Source organism: Pholcus phalangioides, unplaced genomic scaffold (assembly GCF_987345545.1).
Source record: "Pholcus phalangioides strain wild (caught in Gottingen) unplaced genomic scaffold, Ppha-v1.0 ptg000022l_1, whole genome shotgun sequence".
NCBI lineage: Eukaryota > Metazoa > Arthropoda > Arachnida > Araneae > Pholcidae > Pholcus > Pholcus phalangioides.
This window is the reverse complement of record NW_028301615.1, coordinates 13,409,226-13,430,847: the sequence shown is the minus strand read 5'-3', so window position 1 is coordinate 13,430,847 and position 21,622 is coordinate 13,409,226. Positions and strand designations below refer to the sequence as shown.

The 21,622-nt window shown below is 37.0% G+C and overlaps 1 protein-coding gene across 1 annotated transcript in view; it reads right to left on the bottom strand.

The window, feature by feature from the left end:
• Positions 1-21,622, bottom strand: part of LOC149069495 (uncharacterized) — a 172,197-nt gene that overhangs the window by 18,486 nt on the left and 132,089 nt on the right. The window contains exons 10-14 of the mRNA XM_089249807.1: positions 18,582-18,732; positions 11,613-11,748; positions 11,363-11,479; positions 11,088-11,210; positions 3,921-4,259 (exon numbers count right to left, since the gene is read on the bottom strand). Of these exons, the coding sequence (XP_089105933.1) occupies positions 3,921-4,259; positions 11,088-11,210; positions 11,363-11,479; positions 11,613-11,748; positions 18,582-18,732 (866 nt within the window). The remainder of the gene's footprint in view (positions 1-3,920; positions 4,260-11,087; positions 11,211-11,362; positions 11,480-11,612; positions 11,749-18,581; positions 18,733-21,622) is intronic.

Genomic DNA, 21,622 nt, shown 5'->3' with positions numbered 1-21,622 from the left:
CAAAGTTCTATTTTTGATGACTTTGTGCATAGAGAAAGGGGAAATGTAATGTCGAGCTCATTTTCATTCGATATTCGGATGGTCATTATTTGATACGAGAGCGATATATTAATCTGTTATCGACTATAATGACAATGATGTCATTCATCATAATTAAGTGGGGATTTAGAGTCCGTCGTCAGGTCGACAAGTAGCACGGCGAATAACATATTGATCAATATCTCGTTCACTGGATACTGTGGTTTCTTAACGAGAGTTCTCTTGGAATTGAATCTGGTGCACGCACGCTAATTATTCCTCGAATTCGCAATGTTCGGGCTCCCGAACATAATCTCCTGAACAGAGATTATACAGAGATTTTCTGCGTGTCAGCCTCAGCGACATAACCTACTTTAACATAAGTCAAAGTATTCTCTAACTCCTATGGAGATCATTAAAACTTTCAATTCCTCATGGGATGTAAAGAATATTAATATAGCTGAGCAATGTATTTTTCAATTAGTTAAGGATGACGAATTATTTGCACTGGGATGTAAAATCTTTGGTACATCAAATTAGTGAAGATTATGAATTTGTTTATTTTTATCGGAGACAATAACTTGAGATTACATCCAATAAAAATGGAAGTTTTGAGTTTCAAAATACGAGTCCGATGAATTCACCAACAGCAATTCATCGACGAAAAACTCACCAGGAACAACCAAGGCCTGCTCTGTGTTCAAAGGAAACGGACAACTCACCGACAGCGATTCATTTACATCGATTCATCGACGAAAAACTCACCAGCAACAACTTATCGACAGAAATTCTTCTTTATAAAGTCGTCGATAGAAATTCACGATTATCAATTATTTGGTCGATGGAGAACTCACCGATAATGATTCATCGACGGAAATTCAGCTTTATCAATTTTCGGCGAGAAACTCACTGATAGTGATTCATCGATGTAAAGTCGCCTGCATAAATTCGTCTACGGAAAACTCACAAGCATAAATTCAATCACGGAAAACTCTCAGACAGCAATTAATCGTCGGAAAACTCACAGAAAACGATTCATTGATGGAAAGCTCACCATCAAGACTGACCACGATCCCATTCCGTCTACTGAGGAAAACGGAATATCCACCGATAGCGATTCATCGACGTAAATTCACTTTTATGAAGTTGTTGAAGGAAAACTCGCCGATGGAGATTCATCGACGAAATAATTTCCCGACACTTACTAATCGACGGAATATTCACTGACACCAGTCGGCCGTTACTCAAAATCCCTCGAAGAGAAATTCATCAGATTGACTGACAAAATATTCGTCGACAACAATTCGTGATCGCATTTGCTGCACTATTAATTTTAAACTCGAATGAGAAAATATGTAATGGAAATTAAAATTGCATTTCGCCTGATTTCACATAACACGTACATAAATAATCAAAGCGATGAATTTCATCTTCGATGAAAAATTATGTCAAAATTATGAAAGGTAGTCGATGTATTTATTTCCTGACCACGGAAAGATGGCTTTTAACCTTCATCACGGAAAGAAAGGGTTCGGTAGAGAGGAAACACGGGGAAAGGGGGGGGGGCACATCCTTGGTTGCTGCTGGAGGAAATCTTCTCCACGTTTCTCCCTACTGAAGATGAATTCTATCTTTTCATGATGAAGGTCATAGAATATCATAAGCTATCCTTCCGTGATCAGACAATATTTTATGTCCGATGAATTGAGGGTCGATGAATTTTCCGTTGTTTCTAAAGTAACAGTCACTACCTTGACGCAACCGTCATACGTTCATTATAACACCATTGCTTTATGAAGATATTATTTGTATTGTTTCTCTTCGCTTGCCAAAAACCGTCTGTTGCTGACATCTTTCTTTTTTATTCTCGTATATTCTTTGTAAACATCAAACAACACGCATTTTCAGCTTCAGTTTCATTGGTATGTAGACGTTTGATCAAACGCAAGTTATTCTGGAGAGAACCTTAAGTTCATGGTTTCATGAACTAATATCACAGAGAGGAATCGTCTTTTCATCGTGGATGCGTTCAAACATAAAATAACGAGTTCTTTTTTCGAAAGGAATTTTCGGGCGCGGTGGGAATTCGGGGAGTGCTGTTGATATAAGTCAAGGCTTTTTATACGTGGAAAAAGAAGATGAAAAGATGAAATTGCAAACTTTTCAAGGTAGTTTATAGATAACGCATTTCTCTCTCACATCATTGGCCAATTCAAGTTGGGGATACTTCGTGGCTCATTGACTTCGTCAAAGCCTTTTATCACACTTGATGCTTATATAATTGATTCGACGGTATCTGGAGCCACGAGCAGAAGTGCGACGCAAGTATATTTTTAGTTTTGATCTTCGGTAACATGAATCTACGACGATTCAGCGCTGACAGTTCAGTTCTATCACGTTTCAATATAATAATTCAATATAATAATGATGATGATGATAATAATAAAGATTATAAGTGAAAAAATATGATCAATCCTCAGCGTGCTCCATCATTCTGAGATGATGTGCACGTTTTTTTTCAAAGTTTTGTGACATGAAGTTTTTACGTTTTGACGTATAGATGGCGTACGCCTATAATATTACAGACAATGACCACTGACCACCCAGAGACTATTTTTTGATTTCGTCGAAGACAGGTTTACGTCTCATACAATGTCAGTGTCTTAGATAGGTTTCACTGTACAGTGATACCTCGACTAACGAACGCAATTCCGGAACGAACTATCTTCGTTAGCCGAGGTATTACTGTAGTTTAAACGTATGTGAGTTTGAGTGACACCCATCTTTCACAAGTGATAACTGAAAAAAAGTGAATTTTTTTTAATCTAGCTGTTTTGAAAGCATCTTTTCTCCGACTATTCCTGCTGCCTAGGGGTTAATAATATAATTTATATACCTTATTTATTAACTGTAAATGTTTTTAATACATGACACTGCAGGCTCTACTGTTACAATAAATAGAAAACTGCAACTGGTCTCTTATTGGTTCACTGTATCAGTCTAATTTTTATGGCTAATTTGCATGCATCTAGCATTCTAGTGCATTAAGTCGAGTGTATATAGGGCGGGGTTATTTTTCCTCCAGTTTACCAGTTTCCCGTGTCATACATTCGACTTTTGTTTGTTCTGTGAAGATGCCGTTCGAGTTTTTAATTAGTGAAAAAGGACGTAAAATGCTAACTCATAGGTTTGTTTATTCAAAAATACTGGGAAAAAAGGAAGTGGGTCAGAATAAATCATCATCACAATAAATTTCTTGGAGGAGCACATACTATCAATGATGAAGTTATTCATGTCAAGGAACTTATTTATGTCCCCTCTGCAGAGTTGGTAGACAACGGGAAATCTGTGAATATGCGTAAAGAGAAAGCTGGTGCATCGCATCAATCTACTCATGGCATAGTTGCAGGAATATCAACTCTCTCCATTGGAGCATGTTCACAACTTCCGAAAATTAATTCCAAGAAAAGAACTGTTCAGAGAGTTAGGAGAATCGCTGCCGTAATTCCCGATAATCCAAAATCTCTTGACGATCATTAAAGCGAACACAGTTACACAACAAACCGTGTCGTGAGCCGAACCCCACCGTCACAACAGCGGTGGTCGGCTAAAGTTGGTTTTCTGTGGTTCCCAACTACCTCGAGGCGCAAATGCGGGCCGACCTCTTCGTTAAAAAGTCTCGCTACAGAGAGCAACAGGCGTACAACGGTACAATTATTCAATCATTGCACTTCACTCATAGTTAGGAAAACTGATTGTAGGTAGCAGCACCTCCATAACAAGCATTACACAAACAACAAACCTTACGTTATGGTAGTAGTAGTAGTAGACAATCTTAGAAAATGTTTTATAAAGAAAAAGTTTAACATAAATTCAGATGAAACTTTTAGTATTTCACTCACCTTTGGAAGGAAAAGCAGACACAAAGTCATCGTGGTGGAGACAAATATAAGAGTCGAGACTAACACGAAGGTCAGCGTGTACCTCTCCACGGGAATGACGTTCGCCAGAGCCACGATGATGACGCTCGTGATGACGACGTTGTAGACGCTCATTCCTATGTATTGAGAGTCGTTAAGCGCCGGTATCTTCACGTGTCTCGTCTCCCAGGCCATGTAGCACCCAACCACCAGAAGCAAGCCTTTGTAGATATAGAGAGCTCCCAACCATTTCACCATGTGCGCTGAGTAGCATTGCTCTCTTTGGTACAGATAAACTACGTTCCTTTCAGACGGATTGACCTGAGAGAAAGAATAAGAACGATTTACTCAGAATCATACTCTGCTCGAAGCATGTTCTAATAGCAGCCAGAGTAAATCCACACAATTATTGACGCACCAAAATTTTTCTTAAAAGACGAATGATTTAATGATTACCGTAAACTGCAGTAACTTTGGAACTCGGGGAGCAATTTTGGGACAACGCATTATTTCGGCCTTCCGGATTTCCAGTCAATGCCATGGTTTGGCTAGAAGTTTTTCTTCTGCGGTTTTCCTATTTTGAAGGAGTAGGAGCGAATGCTAGCCGGTCTCCCAATGGAAAAACTCATTGTGAGGGAAAGGTGATCATATAAAAACTGATTATTTTTATTTCAATAACTATACAGCCCCTTGCAACATGAATGACGCATCTGAGGTCCACACGCTATTTGGATATTTTTTTTCTAACTTGAAGGGCAGTGGAACTTCACTTAACGAGTGGTTCGGTTAACGAGTAATTCGCATCACGAGCAAAAATTGAACTTTGTTTATTTATTTTCCCGTTGTCGCAACAGAGATGACGATTTTTCGCTTTCGTCCACACACGTGCTGTGAAATATTGTGGGTAATATTTCCCCTACATTCTCCGGTCAGCGTGCCTAACTCGAAAAAATGAATTCTAGTAAGAATGTCACTTTTTACGATATGAAACTAGATAGATGCACCATCGTAACCACGCGTATGTGCACTTAAAGCACTTTTTAATTGTGCTTGGAGAAAACTGTGGACTGATTGCATTATTGAACGTGATTTTGAGAGGTAGCGCAAAAATAGGGAGAGATTGTGTCCTTAGGGAAGACCACGGGACTGGAGGTTCATGAGCCCCTCATTCAAGAAATAATGGAAGAACATGGTCATATCCACAGGCGAACTGATGAATCTCCATAGCGCACCTCAGCAAGAGCTTATGCACGGGATTTGTTCTGAGGAAGACGAGAAATGAAGAGTCCCTCACTTCAAATGAGATTAAGGGATGTGTTGAAAGTGGAATTCTGTTTGAACCAGATCACTTTGTAGAAGAGAACCACCCAAATAAAGCTGTAGCAGTGCGCGCAATAAATCTGTCCAACGGTAGTGCGATTTCTCATTTACGAAATAACCAAAAAAAAAAAAAAGAGGCAAAAGCAAGTGACGTAGACAAAGTGGTTTTTTAAAGTCACACAAAAAGAATACAGAAGAAGCGAGTCCTTAAGTCACCCTAAACGATAGTCGTTTAGAGTAAGTTAATTTGCAAACATTATCGTTATTGTATGTTTATTTATGGCATTATTATATTTATTTCATTGTATTATTATTTTGCATTATTGAATGACGTTTTTATTAGTAATTTTCATGTGAATGAATAATGGTGGAACGAATTATCCAAGTTTCCATTATTCCAATGAAGAAGCTTGATTCGAATAACGAGCATGTTGGCGGAACGGATTAAGCTCTTTAACCGAAGTTCCACTGTATACCTCTAGGTATCAACGGTTAATCAGTAAAATGCGCGTATTCCCAATAATCGCTCTAAGGTATTTATGTATATCAGAATACATCGCAATGAAGTATATCTTCCAAAGTTTTTTTTAACCTTTTTAAAATATTCGTGACGATTTGAAACCGGGATCCTCAACCCATGGCTCGCGAGCCATATGTGCTCCTAGATTTTTACTGTGGTCTGTCAACCATTTTTCAAAAACAGCAACTTGGAAAAACTATTAAATTCCAATGAAAAATAAAAAAACGTTGAAAAACTCTGGCCACTGAAACCTGTGAAATCTGTACTGCTGTATTTAGAAACTGTGAAATACTTTCCAGATTCAAGAGTAATGATGCATTTGATACATTAAAAAGACTGTCGTAACGAATTAACAGTTAGCCTATAAAACAGTTTTTCAGGCCTATGATTTAATACAGTATAAGTAAAATATTTCGAGAAGCTAAAGTTGGCATCCAAAAGGTGTAGGTACATAATTACAGAATTTATAGAAATGCTGAAAAACACCTTAAGGAAAGATATAATGAGTAATTTCAGAATTGTTAAAAGTAATTTCAGAATAATTTCAGATTCGTCAGGAGTAGGCATCCATCGTCGACATCCATATTTTTCATGGTGATTATTTTTTCAGCCTCCCCGTTGGGCATTTTGTCTGTTGCGGCTTTTGTATTTGAGTAATACCAGAATTGGCAAGTTTAATTTGAGAATTGTGTAAAGTAATAATTCTTATGTAAAATTCATGAAAAAAATTACAATTTTTGAAAGAAATAATTCCATAATTAATGATAATGTGAAATTAGTGAAAAAATTATTAAAGAATCATCGGGAAAAATTTCCGATTTAATAAAAAAATAATTGATTGAAAAAGATCAATTAATTTATTAATTAAGGAAAGTTATTTGCAAACAAATAAAAATTTAATGAATGAAATAAACAGTGCTTAATAAATTTGGGGGATCCTGGTTTAATAACCGAGAATACCACGGTTTATGACTGACTGGGTGGCCCGCAGGCTCCGTAGATAGTTTAATTTAGCCCGCAATGTGTCTCAAAGGCCGAGGACCCTTGGTTTAAAGCTTAGAATATTGGTTATTACATCGTATTTCAATCTTTTCTAGACCAAAAAATCAGTAAACGCTCTCAAATAATTCGATGGAACTAATGATATAATCATTTATTTCATCACTATAAAAATTGTTCTGGTCGAAAATTTTTAGTTGCATAATTTTCATTAATTAAGATTCAAGTTTCAGTTAGAGAAACGCTTGGCTATGCAATGCAATATCGATTTGAATTTCACGTAATATTTTAATTTTTGCATGGTAATTTTCCGTCCCAAAACTTCATTCAAAAATTAGAAAACAGAAAAAAAAAATTGTATAGAAATAGAATGAGAGAGATTCGGAACTCTTTTCCTCTTGTTTCGACGATATACGCAATTAGGATGGAGGAGGGGGGGGGGGCTACGTGCAAATAGTTTCAGAAGAGAGACCATTAACTTTTTTTATTATTATTATTCCCGGTTAAAAAGTTTCTTATCGTGCTTCCAATGCTCGTCAGAAATACATAATGAGAAACGAACGTTCCCGGTCAGTGATTAGTTCGTTTCAAAACCTTAATGAAGTCTCCGTAATGTAATGATATTAAGTTTTTACACTCCCCTCTCCTCCTTCTTTCGCTCTTACATATAATTAATCTGATAACTTAGGAAACGGTAATTAAAATGTTCTCACTTGAAAAAAAAAAATTAACCGCAAAACTTTTTTCCCCCATTGAATGCCAAATAAAAGAAACTACCTATAATAAAAATTGTCTATTAAAATCGGCTATTAAATTCCGATTTTTGCGGTTCGAAAATGAATAAAATTTGAAACAATTGAAATCTACAATAGAGGAAAGTTTTGAAATTTAAATTTTATTGGCTGGTAATAGTTTAAATATGTATTACATTTGCCAAATGTGGATATCTTTGACTTGTTGCTCAGTGGTAGGTCATCGCAGTGTCTCAAGGGGGAAGCAATCAAGCGTGTCGATGGTAGAGTCGGATATCGTATGCGAAAGATATTGAAATACACTGAAGTAGAGCTACGTAAGTACTGCAAGGGCTGATTCATCAGCACCTCCTACAGAAATAAGGCCTCCGCAAGCTGCTTGTGGCGTCAGTAAGTAGTCCATTTTCCCTCAGAGTATTCAGGGGAAAAAATTCACTGCTCTTGCCAGTATCATCGTTGTGCGGAATAGAAATGATCGGGTTCAGAATTATCGATTTCTATGCTCCACATCCAATCACTATGCGGTATTTGTGAGCCAATCAGGAAGATTCTACGCTAAAATAAGCAGAAACTAAATAAGATGCTGTATTTCAAAATATGGCAAACTTGCTTGGTAGTCTGAATGACGTTTATGGGAAACAGTTAAGAGGCCTTCTATCTCTAGGAGATATTGGTTTCATCTGTTTGAAGTCGTACTCGCCGCCTTGGCTCAGTGAAAGTGGTCTTGGAGCTACAGCATGACGTCACTACTTAAACACTTTTTGTTAGAAGACGACATAAGAACACGAAAAAAAGCTCTTTTTTACATTCAAAATACTTATTTTGCTGTTTTAAGTGAGTGATATATCGTTCGTCGTGGTGTTTTAGTGTCACAGGTATGCGCATGTGGTATTTCTTTTTCATAATCTACAAGCTAAAAATGAACTCGAAGAAATAATTGGTAGTTTGATATGCGTATTAGCATTCACACTAACAATAAATAACTTCAAAAATTTTATATTATGAATCTTTTTTTATTTGCTTCCCATGTTCTTATGTTGCATTTGTATTCGATAACGAACTCCACGGCTTCTAAAAGCTACACCTAAAGTTGTTCTCCTGAATACTGAGGATCATTACTTTCACTTGAGGAAGATAAATGACACTGTGATGGTAATTTAAGCTTGCATGACAACCGTAACATGTTTCCACCCTGAAAAGCATCAAATAAATAACAGACATGGAAGGCACAAAGCCATTCGGAATAGGCAACAAACTCTCGGTCTAATTAGTCTTTGATTCGTGTGTAAGATGATCGTGTATATATATATATATACACATACACATGCAGTATTACGATATATTACATGTGGAGGTGGTCATTATTTTATGAATCGTAACACAGAATTTCGGGGATAGTAAAAATAAGGGAAAATGTTGGCTAACCAATCACCACCCTACTGATAGACAATTTCACCTAAAACTGCAAAACATGCTGAATGTCGTTGAAATTTGCCAATCTGTGGGATATAAAATGTTAAATCTCCGTTCAAATTCCAATGAATTACAGAAAAATCCTAGACCACAACTGCGGTGAAATAATATCGAGACGCAGATAAACAAATACAAAAAATACGTCTCCTAAAATAAGAGACACGTTGATTATATTCATCTTCGATTAAATACAACTGAGGTGACCAATCCGCCGCACGGCTGCCACAAGTGGCACGCCATGGTATTCAGGAGTTGCACGCGAACGCTTTCCAAATATTAAAGAGAAATTCTATATATTAGATTTTTCACTCAAAGAAATTCTCTCCAAACAATCCTTTTCTCATGAATGATGTCTGAAAAATCTATATTTAGTATGGTAGACATTCTCAAAACAATAACTATGTGATGACTTTCTTTTCAATCTGTTCCTGTTCGGTTTTTCATCTTTGGGCACAGTTGCTGGACGTCCCATGTGTACAAGATTCAGGATCATCAGCATGGGGAACATGTATTGTGTAATATAATTACACTGTATATCTAGGAATTGTTGGGGGGGGGGGCAAGCAACCTGAGTCCTCAGGTTCCGATGTCTTTGCCTAACACGGTAAGCTGAACTTCTACCGATATGTAGCCTATGCATACACAATCTGCATTGTGATAATTGAATTTGTGACTTAAAAATAAAAACAATTTGGAACTCAAAAGAGTAATAAACTGAACAATTTCACGAAAGTAGGAGGACAGCTGAACAGTATTTTGTAGGAACATAGAGAATGCTCCGTTTAGTAAAAACGGGGCGCATGGTCCCCGTGTTAAAATTGGTTGGGTTGCAGGCGCATCGAAAAGAATCTTGATTGTGGCACGACTTGGAAAGGTTGGGCAGCCGGATATACAATCACTACTACTTAATTGTACGTGCACTTCGTACATATTCCTCTGCGAAATTTCTTTTCTCTTTGCAATGTGTGTTTTGAATGCATGCGTGTCGCCCAACATATCTATGTTGTCAGAGTTGGACTTATTTCATGTTTTTGCTTTAGCTGCCATCTAGCTTCCATATTTTGAAGTGAAGATCGTAAATATTTTATATATACCGTAATTGCTGTAAATTAGTGTTTCTTGAACTATGTTCTGCTTTAGTCTCAAGGACTTCCATCAGTAAAAATGGAGTCGAATTCTTCTACTTGAAAGTTGCATTTATAGGTTAAACCCAATCAATCGTCATCATAAAAACAGACATCTTGTAACAGCAAAATATTGTAAATATATACATGAATATTACGATAAATGCGGTTATTATACATAATAACCGTTTATTATACATTCTTACCGTGCATTTGGTGAGTTTGATAGAGTTCCCTAAATTTATCAATTTCAACGGTGATTATGCATAATACCCAAGCGTCGCGTCATTGGTAAACATGATAAATCGTACTATATGATATACTATACATGTACTGTGTCGTTATATTGGGGTACGATCGTAAAATTTGTTATCATTATATTGGGGTACGATTGTAAAATTTGTTATCATTATATTGGGGTACGATCATAAAATTTGTTATCATTATATTGGGGTACGATCATAAAATTTGTTATCATTATATTGGGGTACGATCGTAAAATTTGTTATCATTATATCGGGGTAAGATGATACTACACACACATAATATATAGACTCATTTGGAAATTTTTTTTCATATTTATCAAATTCACCAATTACACTAGGGTGTCATGCATAATAACTGATACATAATCACAGAAACAGATTATCAATTTCAAGTGTCTATTAAATTTACAAACGGCACTTGGTTATTATACATAATCGTCGGCAAAAGTGATAAACTTATCAAATATACCAAGACGATTGGCGAGTATGCATACTTACCGGTTATTATTTACAATAACCGATTTATCACTTTTACCGTAAGTACTTGCGGGCGTGTAATTAGCTATTCTGTGATTCCAAATAGGGGAATGGTCCATATTGATGTATCCTGTGGCCGAAAAAAAAGGTTTAGAACGCATACTACGGAGAAGTCTCAAAATTTCAGGTAAATTTAAAATGTAGTAAATAAATATCACCTGCATAGTAAGATTTATAAGCTGCCGTTCCATAGGATCCAGAGTGACCCATAATGTCACCAAAAAGCAGTCCACGAGAACAAGAACGCCAACCATCCCGAGTAATTGCTTATCGTGCAGTAACTGAAACGGCAGATGCGAAAAATATAATTTCACACAAAATAATAACTTATATTATGACAATGATTTAAATAAAAATTGCAACTAATTATTATTATTATTTCCACCTTAATACATACAGTTGCTAAATTAGATCATATGAACACGTGTCTCACCTTGCTCTTTACGATCCCTGTATTGCTACGGATAAAAATATGGTAAACCCGATACGTTTTGATGAACATGCAGCCGAACGCCAAGGAAAAGCCTCCAGACAGCAGGAATGCCCTCGCCTATTACAAAAGATTAAATACCTTTGTCAAAGAAAATTAGTATGAGAAATTCATTTCTTGAGTATAGTCAGCGGAATCGTGTTATTCTAGCGAATTTGTCTATTACTGATCAGTTACTGAACAAACGCTTTACCGTGCAGACGAATCCGAAATGGCTGTCGCTGTACAAAGTGGAATAGTCCATCCCGAGCAAGATCATGGCAACGTAGACTAGAATGCATCCCACTATAACGAAATTGTTCAAGTTTGGACTGGAGAGCTTGATAAACCTTCAAAAATTATAAACAATATAAATTATAAATTGTTCAATGTAACTTGCCATTCATATTGAGAATAATTTGAAGATATCAAGAAAGATTATTACCGTTAATTTTTCATCACAAAGTGATTCGAAACGAAATGTGGATTTTAATACGGGGTTTTTTCAGATGGAAAAGGCTTGTAAAATTCTGTTTTCTCGTATCAGTTATTTCATTCGCGGCACAGATTTTTTTGAGGGATGGGGTGCAAGTGGCAAGATGCTTGTCTATCAGCATTCAGTCTAGTGTCACGTCCGCAAGTTCGATATCAGGACAAAAATTTAGCTTATTATTATTGAGGGTTAAAAATTATTTATTGAGGGCTTAAAAAATTCCCGTGATCTAGTGATGTTTTCTTATGAAAGTTTTCATAATGTTTTCATGAATGATTTTTGATGTTTTTATGAATTTTTAAAGTCTCTACGGACTTTTTGCCCACCCTGTACTTGTATTATATGGCTTATTATCTTATTCTGGTACTGCCATAAATGATACCATGCATATGTCATTGTAAATACTTCATCACAACACACATTATATTCCCTATTTACCTTGAAGTTAAATATTATTCATCATTAAAGTAGACGGCTTTTTCTCAGCTCAATATATATCTGTTCCCTTGATTATTCACATCATTATTTATGTATCTTCATTATCATATTTATGTAGCATTAATCACATCACTATTAACATGTTGCATCTTCAGCATCTTACTCATCGTATAGTGACTTTCTAATCATTTATTCATATTACATCATATTGTCACATACAATTAGTTGGCATCAATTATCATCAACAAATACAACGCCACAACAGGCAAAATGCCCAACGAGGTGGATGAGAAAAAGATGCCCATAACATATATGGATGCCATATATATTTAAAAATGCAGCAACTGAATTAAAAATGCAATTATAAAAACTACATATACATGATAAAATATTACACAATGCCTGTAAAGAATATTTATGGTTGGCACATTCAAAAAATGGATAGGCGCTTCACCCCAACATGTTTATCGTATTTCTTTTTAAACGTGTCAGAATTTACCACAACGGGAGTAAGCTATTCCATTCATTAACAACCCTATTAGAGTAGAATTCCCTGTGACACCACACAACCTGAAATTATTAGAATTATTTACCTTATCAATCGAAACAACTTTACCGCACACAAACTCCAATTATATATCGCTATATGGAAATTTCCAACTAGTGGAATTGGGTGAAAAACGAAGGCGCCATCTATCGGTGGTCGCCCCAGGGTCGATAGGTAAAGAACTTTATCTGATATTCTTTTAGCTGGATTCGAACCCATAGACCTCGACGGCAACCTTCATAGTGGAAGACGAGCATCTTACCACTGCACCATTCGGGCGCATCGCCAATCGATACTGGTGTCCCCTTGTCAAAGCATTTGATTTGACGGCATATAAGTAATTCATGGTCAATCGTATCCACCCAGTTGAACATTTTATAAACACTTCGATCTGATTCCCCCCCGAAACCTGCGTTCTTCCAATGTAAACATCTTTAAAAAAATTAAGTATATTATATCCCGTGGAGGTGCTGGTAACTCCTGGGGTAAAGATGTACTTCCAGCCACATTTCTAAATTTTTCGCTATCTCAGAGTTGCTGTGAGATGACCTTTAAATTGCCATCATTCCTATTACTTCATACCAGCTAATATAAACTACATTTAATTAGCAGAGCGATGATGGAGGGGGGTATAAGCTGTTAAAGTCTCATCTACGGCACCCCGATATATTCGTGAAGGTTTAAGGCAATATACAGAGTACATAGCAAACACGAACTATGGCACCAACTAGAAAATGTATCCAAATAATGTGTAGCACTCAGATATGTAATTCATGTTTCAAGGGTTGTATAGCTATAAAAATAAAAGTAAAACGTTTTCTAGTCCCCGTGTGTCCCAAACCCCGATTGGGAAGTTGTTGCTCTTTCTCTCCTGATGCCAACAACAACAAAAAAAAGTTCTAAAAATTTTTATTTTAAAGTTTTTGCATGTTTCTAAGTGCAATATTCAATGATATTCGAAATCGAAAAATGGAGGAAAGATGGGGAAAAAACAGCAATAAATACGGGAAAAATAGTTCCATCTCAGTGGTCATATCTGAGTATTGCACTTAGAAACATGAATTTTTTTTGTTGACATCAAGAGAGACAGGGCAACAACTTTCTAATTGGGTTTTGTGGCACACGGGGCCTGTATAAAACGTTATTTTTTATTTCTATAACTATACAATCCCTTGAAACATGAATATTACATCTGAGTACTACACGTTATTTGGATACTTTTTTCTAATTGTATGTATACCTCTAGGATCACCGGTTCACCAGTAAAATGTCATACGCCCTGTTTGCTATGCACCCTATATATATATATATATATATATATATATATATATATATGTATATAGACATAGATATGAGATATAAAAATAAACGAAAAATGTTTGACAAAATTGATTCTAACATGATCATAAACCCTTGAAAAATATTCGCATAATAAATGTGTTTAAGAGAGAGAAAAAGCTCATGTATTTCAGTCAACAAAGAAATATTTACACTGATTCAATCAGAAATTCATGTCGTACCCACGAACCAGAATATATCCGAAGATTTGATAGATAAATACATACTCTCGAGTAAGATACGATATTTCTTCTTCTATTCACAAACACTGATTCTTATCATCGAGATAGAAATACTTGAGAAAAAAATTTTTTTTTTCTTTTGAAAAACCCCCTAGAGAGAGAATCCTATCACAAGTGTATTAAGCATATTCAAAGCGGTATGAATTACATTAAGTTAAGTAGCTTACGCTGAGCACGTTGATATCGTGAACTTCACGAATCGAGTAGCTTAAAAAAAGTACATTAGGGGGCAAAGAGATATAACTGCATAAATATTTGAAAAAAGGCAAAAAAAAAATTTATGGCCGGAGGATGCTTTTAAGCAACATATTTTATGCATAAGTTATCGCGAGAAGCAATTTCAAGAAAACAGATGTTTGCGTTTTGACGAAAATTTGCTGTATAATGAATCTCATATACATATTGCTTTTTAATGAAAGAGAAATGGATCTTTCTTTATATATTTCACTATAACAGCCATTATTCTGTAATGATCTTGTATGGAGTCAGGAATTGGTCAACAAAATTTTTGTTGAAGTACTACGTCGTGTACAAAAAAATATAAACTCTATTAAGCCGCGTTTATGTTTGAAACGACTTTATTCAACGTTTGAAATGTTCATTCAAATGAACGATTCGTTTCTGAAATGTTTCGGGCCGAGTGTTCTCAACCTTGAATAATCAGACATCAAAAATGAAATGAGAATTATATTTAATTACAATGATCTACTCAAGCTTTTAACTTTTCATTAGGGGCCATTCATGTATTACGTAAGCAGATTTTCAGCCATTTTTGACCCCCCCCACCCTGTCAGCAAACTTTCGTCAGCAAAACACTGATCCCCCCCCCTCTCCCGTCAGCAAAATTTCGTCAGCAGCTTAGAATATTTCATATCTTCAAAAAGGGGTGGTTGATGACGTAAGCAACCTTCAAACCCCGCCCCCTCCTTCCCTTGTCATCAGAAGTCAAAACGAAACCCCCTCCCACTCTCGATGCTGACGTTATACTTGAATGACCCCTTAGGAAAGTTAGCATCCTCTATAATCTCGACAGAGAATAAAAGTAAAATTAGTTAAATGTTTGTATTGAAGACAGCTTAAGTACTTGGAGGCCAGTACCTACTCTCAAGTGTATTTATCTTAACCTACTGTAACATACACTCATGTCCATAAATTGAGGATAATGCCAGCTACGGCAAATAAACGTTCAGAAACAAAACAAACGTTACTTATTCATAAAGCCCATTTATTGAACAAAAGATAAAGAACAAAAATGATGGTGTATGTATGATACCATTCATAAAAACTACGATTTTTGCTCCCTGGAGCAATTGTAAAGAATATCTCCTTCACAAAAACTTACTATTACATGATGGTTAATACATTGTATGTCTCCCATGCGATGAAATACAGTCCGTACAACGCCTAGGCATGCTGAGTATCAAATTATCCATCTGATTTTGGGGAAGATCACTCCACTCAGCAAGCAATGCTCTCCGAAGTTCCCGTACACATGTAGGACCTGGTTGACGGACTGCAACTCGTCGGCCAAGCATGTCCCACACATGCTCTATCGGATTCAAGTCAGGTGAGAATGCTAGCCATTCCATACGGGTTATATCCTCAGATTCAAGGCATTCGTTTACGATGTTTGCTCGGTGAGGACGGGCGTTGTCATCCATAAACACAAATTCTGCACCCATCGCACCCCTGAACAAACGTACATGTTGTTCCAGAATGATGTCCCGATAAATTTGGGCTTTCATGGTTCCGGTTTGAACATGCAGATCTGTTCTGGGACCCAGTATAATTCCACCCCAAACGAGCAATGCTGCACCACCGTAACGGTGTCGATCAATGATGTTGTCTTGGTGGTAACGGGTACCTGGCATCCATATGAAAGTCCGACGTGAATCAGACTGACCTAGACTCGTCGGAAAACATCACACAATCCCACTGTGACGATGTCCACATTGCATGTTCTCTACTCCAGGCTAATCGCTGCCGACAGTGAGTTGCCGTGAGCGGAACACATCTGACAGGCCTGCGACCATATAGACCAATATCTCCCAAACGTCTGTACACGATTTGCCTCGAAACTGTGGTACCCGTGGCTGCAGATAGCTGACGAGACAGGTCGGATGCTGTGCTCCGTCTGCTTCTTTTGGCAGTTACTACCAAATACCGGTCTTCATTCGGCGTTGTAACTTGGGGGCGACCTGTACTGTAACGTCTACTGACATTTCCGTTATCTTGGAGTCGTTGCCAAAGCCTAGAGATGACACTTCGGGCAATTCCAAGTTCCTCGGATACTTCGATCTGAGTACGCCCACATTCCAGGCGGCCGATAATTCTACCACGTAAAAAATCATCCACATGCGTCCTCTTGTCATAACTATTCGCTTATGACACTGAGCGCCTTACAGAACTCTTGTGAACAATTTTACTTCTTTGCCACCATTCCTTTTACACTCTCGTCATTGTGACGTACTATCGGCATCATCTGGTGGCTTCCTGAAATTTGCATATCATTCTTGCAGATGTGTGTGATAATTCTACAGGTGAAATTTTTACTTTAGATTTCGATTTCCGTGTGATTCTGAATTATCCTTAATTTATGGACATGAGCGTATTTTCCATTAATTCCAAATGTTTCATTCAATAAAAACATGTATGTGTATAGTTGGTTGATACGTATGTATTAACAGTTGACGTGTGAAGGGTAATATGCGATTAAGCGGGAAAAAGTTGTTAAAATTATCATATTAACACGTTCACTGCGGGGCCTAAATTGCTTGTCGAGTCCGTGGGGAGAATTTTTTTTAAGATTAAAACTAGTTTTGTACATGACGCAATGAGCCCCCTTGTACAAGTCCTACATGACTCCACCATGGCGTCATTAGCAGTGAACGTGTTAAGTGGGAAACTTTGGCATTGTCTCTATGGGTGAAATTTTGGCGCCGTAATTTATTATCCATTCAAACGGGGTGTCAATTTATCCGTTATCCCATTAAGCGGGCCGACTATAAGTCTTGCAAAAAATCCCAAATTTTTAAATGCAATATTTATTGGGATATTGAAGCAGATAAATAGTTATGTTTTGGCGATTGCGTTGTTGTATTTTGATTGGCTTATAAATCTCCATTTTCGTAAAAATTTAATTTAATTTTTTATATACAGGGTGATTCAGAAAAAATGGGAAGAACGTTAAGAGGTGATAGTACATACCAATGCAAGCAATTGTCATCGAAGAATGCATGGTCTAACATGAAACCGCTTTTCGAAACGGCCGCTCCACAAACATTAAAACGGCATTCCTGTTAAAATTTATCGGAAGAAAAGAACATCATGCATACAAATGTAACCTGGGGAAGAAGAAGAAACCGTACGCAAATCTGTGTCGCAGTGACAAAAGGCACGCACACCAGACCTGTGAAGTTATTCCAGCGTGCAACCGTTCTAACAGTTGTAACGTACGGGATAATGGCGCACTTTGGTGGTACTAAAAAAACAAACGCATTTCATTTACGGAGCTGCAAATGGAAGTACCACAGAGGCAGCACGAATGTACGGTGAGCGTTTTCTTCCATAAGCGGTTGCCAAATCCGAAAACATTTGCGCTCTTTTATCGGCTGCTGTGCGAAACGGGATCCTTTCTTGCTTCCAGGTCTGATGCAGGTCGTATCGGCATTGCGTATGCAGGCATTGCGTTCACCAATCCCTCCTTCACCGCTGTGCTTCTTGCATCACCGTTGGCAGTCGCTCTTTCGAGCAATTATTGTAAATTATTCAATAAAATTGTTTTTTTTGTGAATTCCCTCGTGTTTTCTTCTCGTATGATTGGTTTCACTATTTTGCACCCTGTAGCACATTTGCATTTCATTTTAGTCAATGGATTCTCTGATGGAAATTGTTTGTTTTTGTGTGTACTACCACCTTTTTCCCATCTTTTATGAATCACCCTGTATACGTGACCCTTCAAAAAAATTACAATGTTTTAAGACACCACGTCATATTTTAAAACTTTTTTGTAATTGAAAGTATGCTCCTTAAGTCAACGGTTGCAGTGATACCCGCCGAAAAAACAATTTGAGACAGCACTAATGTAGAAGACACCTATTAGAAATATATGAAAACATAAGTTACCTGCATTTTCGATAGTATAAGTTGAACGAAAGGAAAATCAAAGCGATGATGACGCCGAAGAGTGCCAGTGAAGTAATACATATGAGAACCGATCGATCCAGTACAGCGACACGAAGCCTTATTATACGCCTAGCGACTGGAACGCTGTCACCTAAATAAATTTAAATAACGATTCAAAACTATTTTTATATAATGACATAACAGTCAAATTTTCACAAAGCGATTCGGAGGGTGGTTGACAACCCTACGTGGAAACTGAGAGGAGGCGTAGAAAATTGATATTAAAGAAAATTGAATCACTTTCACGTGAGAAAGGAAAAAACGCAGTGCGAAGTTTTTAAGGCACCGTTTTCTCTATGTCAAGGATGTTCAACCTTTTGGGGAGAGCGGGCACATGATTGGTTTGGAAACGTTTCCCGAATCATTCAAGCTTACTGGAAATGTGCCTCGAGCCACTCAGGGAATCTCAAAGTCACTTCAGTTATCTGGAAATGTACTGCAAGTTACTAAGGTGATATGAAGTGTGCCGCGGGCCACCTGAGGGATCATGAAATGTGTCGCGGGCAATTTAAATGACATATAAATTTGACAAGAGCCATTTAAGCGATCTGTAAATATGCAGTGGGCCGCGTAACTGAACTGCGAATGTGTTGCTAGCCGCATAAGTGATCTGGAAGTGTGTTGCGAGTCACTTATGTGATCCCGAAGCGTGCCGCTGGCCACCCGAACGATGAGGAAACGTTCCGGCCACCCACTCAAGTATTCTGAAAATATACTGCGTGCCACTTAAGTAAAGTGAAAGTGAGCCACCGGTTACTCATGTGATGTGGAAATGTGCTTGAGCACGATTGAATGATCTAGATATTCGCCGTTGGAAGCTGGTTCTAGACGCATTTCCAGATTATTAAAGCTTCCAACGGCGAATATCCAGATCATTCAATCGTGCTCAAGCACATTTCCACATCACTTGAGCAACCGCTGGCACACTTTCACTTCAACTCAAGTGGCACGTAGTATATTTTCAGAATACTTAAGTGGGTGGCAACCACGTACATATATATAGATAATTTTATGGGCCACTTATGATATTTGGTTATTTGTCGCGGACCGCATCAGATGACTCCGAAGGCCCCATCTGGCACGCTGCCATGGCTGAAGCCACGCTGCCATGCTCCTCGTGAAGAACCTTCGAATAGCTTATATCTGAAATTCACCCCATAACAAAAATCGCTATTGCCGCTTCAGATGTATATTCCTGTCGTATTTTCTAATTTGAAATATATGGTTTGTTTTGATATTTCCTATTTTTTTAACAGAATCTTTTCGTGGACGCTTGTATCACTCAGTATTGTAGAACCTCCCATAATGGACACTCCCTTTTGCCAAACACGTCCCGATAATGGATTTGTTTTAAATTCAGTGGAATAGGACTTATTATGTATTTCACTTCATGCTAACGGACACTCCTTGTCAGCAAGAAACTTTTCAGTCCCATGGATTGCCCGTTGGAAAGGGTTCTAACGTGTATTCCGATTTCTTCAAGACGTTTATGAAAACTCTAAATTTGCAACAAACTAAATTTTTGATAACATTTCTAGATAGATTTCGTGAAAGGTGTGTACCTGATGTCTTACGAAGAGTATCCAAAACAAATTGAACGTCCACGGTTAGTAATACAACCAGAGTAAAATATGAAACAATTTTCTCATCTAGCTGCGATAGTTCGTTTTACACATGCAGAACAATAACCGTAGGAATTTTAGAATAGTGTAAATTCGCTTTTGGGCTTTCTGATCGTAAACATTGTTCGAAGATATTGTTTTTGTTTGTATTTTCAAAATTTATTGATACAAAGTACCCGCTAAAATTATCAATAGTTTAAAAATACACAAAAATTGGAAAAACTAGTGTATTTGTCTGAATGGGTTTGCAAAAAAAAAAAGTTATTCTCACTATATGGGATTTTTTTTGATACAAGAAAAAAAAACATTAGTTGAAAGTTTTGTCGATAGAGGGTGCTGCACAATATAGATAAAGCAATATTGATAAAGTTGTTTTACCTCAGCTACGAATCACCGGCTAAAGCTATATGAACATTTCGGGCACAGGAGAGATTGCAGAAATCGGAAATGGTACATTTCAATATAGTTTGCGGGAAAAAGTTATTCTCACGAAGGGGGATTTTTTCGAGGCAAAAAAAAGAATAGTTCTGATTGTTGTTGATAGAGTACTGCACAGAATTAAGTAAGGAGTGATCGGACCTGAACCTTTCTTCAATCTCTTCTGTGTCCGAAATGTGCTAATAATTTGTAAAACAATTTCACCACTTATGCTTCATCCGCTATATATAATATCAACATCATAATGGAATCCTTATATTAGTACCAGTAACAGGAAAATTCAGAAATAAGCTGTTAATAGTACACCATGAATTTCAAAGGACTCTGATTTGCATGATTTTAGTCGCTGCATTTCCCTCTATCGATACAAATTTGAATTATTTTTCTGCAGTAAAAAAAAGCAATACAAAAAAGAAATCTCCCTTCGTTATAATAACTTTTTTCGCAAACCGTATTAGATTTTCGATAATTCCGGTAATTTTTCTAAATTTTTGAACTACATACGAAATTATGCGATACCCTGTGTATCGGTAATTGAAAACTTTATATTTCCGACAATTTCTACGAGCTGAAATGAGCAAAAGAAATACGAAGATGTTCGTTGGAAGTGCTAATAATCAAGAACTTCGATGGTCGGGAATCATCCTTCATTCAGTTCCATTTCATGAAAGACAAAATTGGCTATAAAATTCATAATTTAATTACTGCAACTTTTTTGCAAAATGACAATTATAAAAAAAATATAACAAAGAACGGAAAGGAGAGGAAATAACATCAGCTTCAGGGGACGGGGGTCCCGCGATGTTAAAAAGGTTGGGAAACACTAATTAGAGGAAAGAAATTAATTTTATTAATTGATATTCTTGAAATTTTAATTCATATATTTTCTACAATTACTATTATTTTAAGGCGATGCTACAC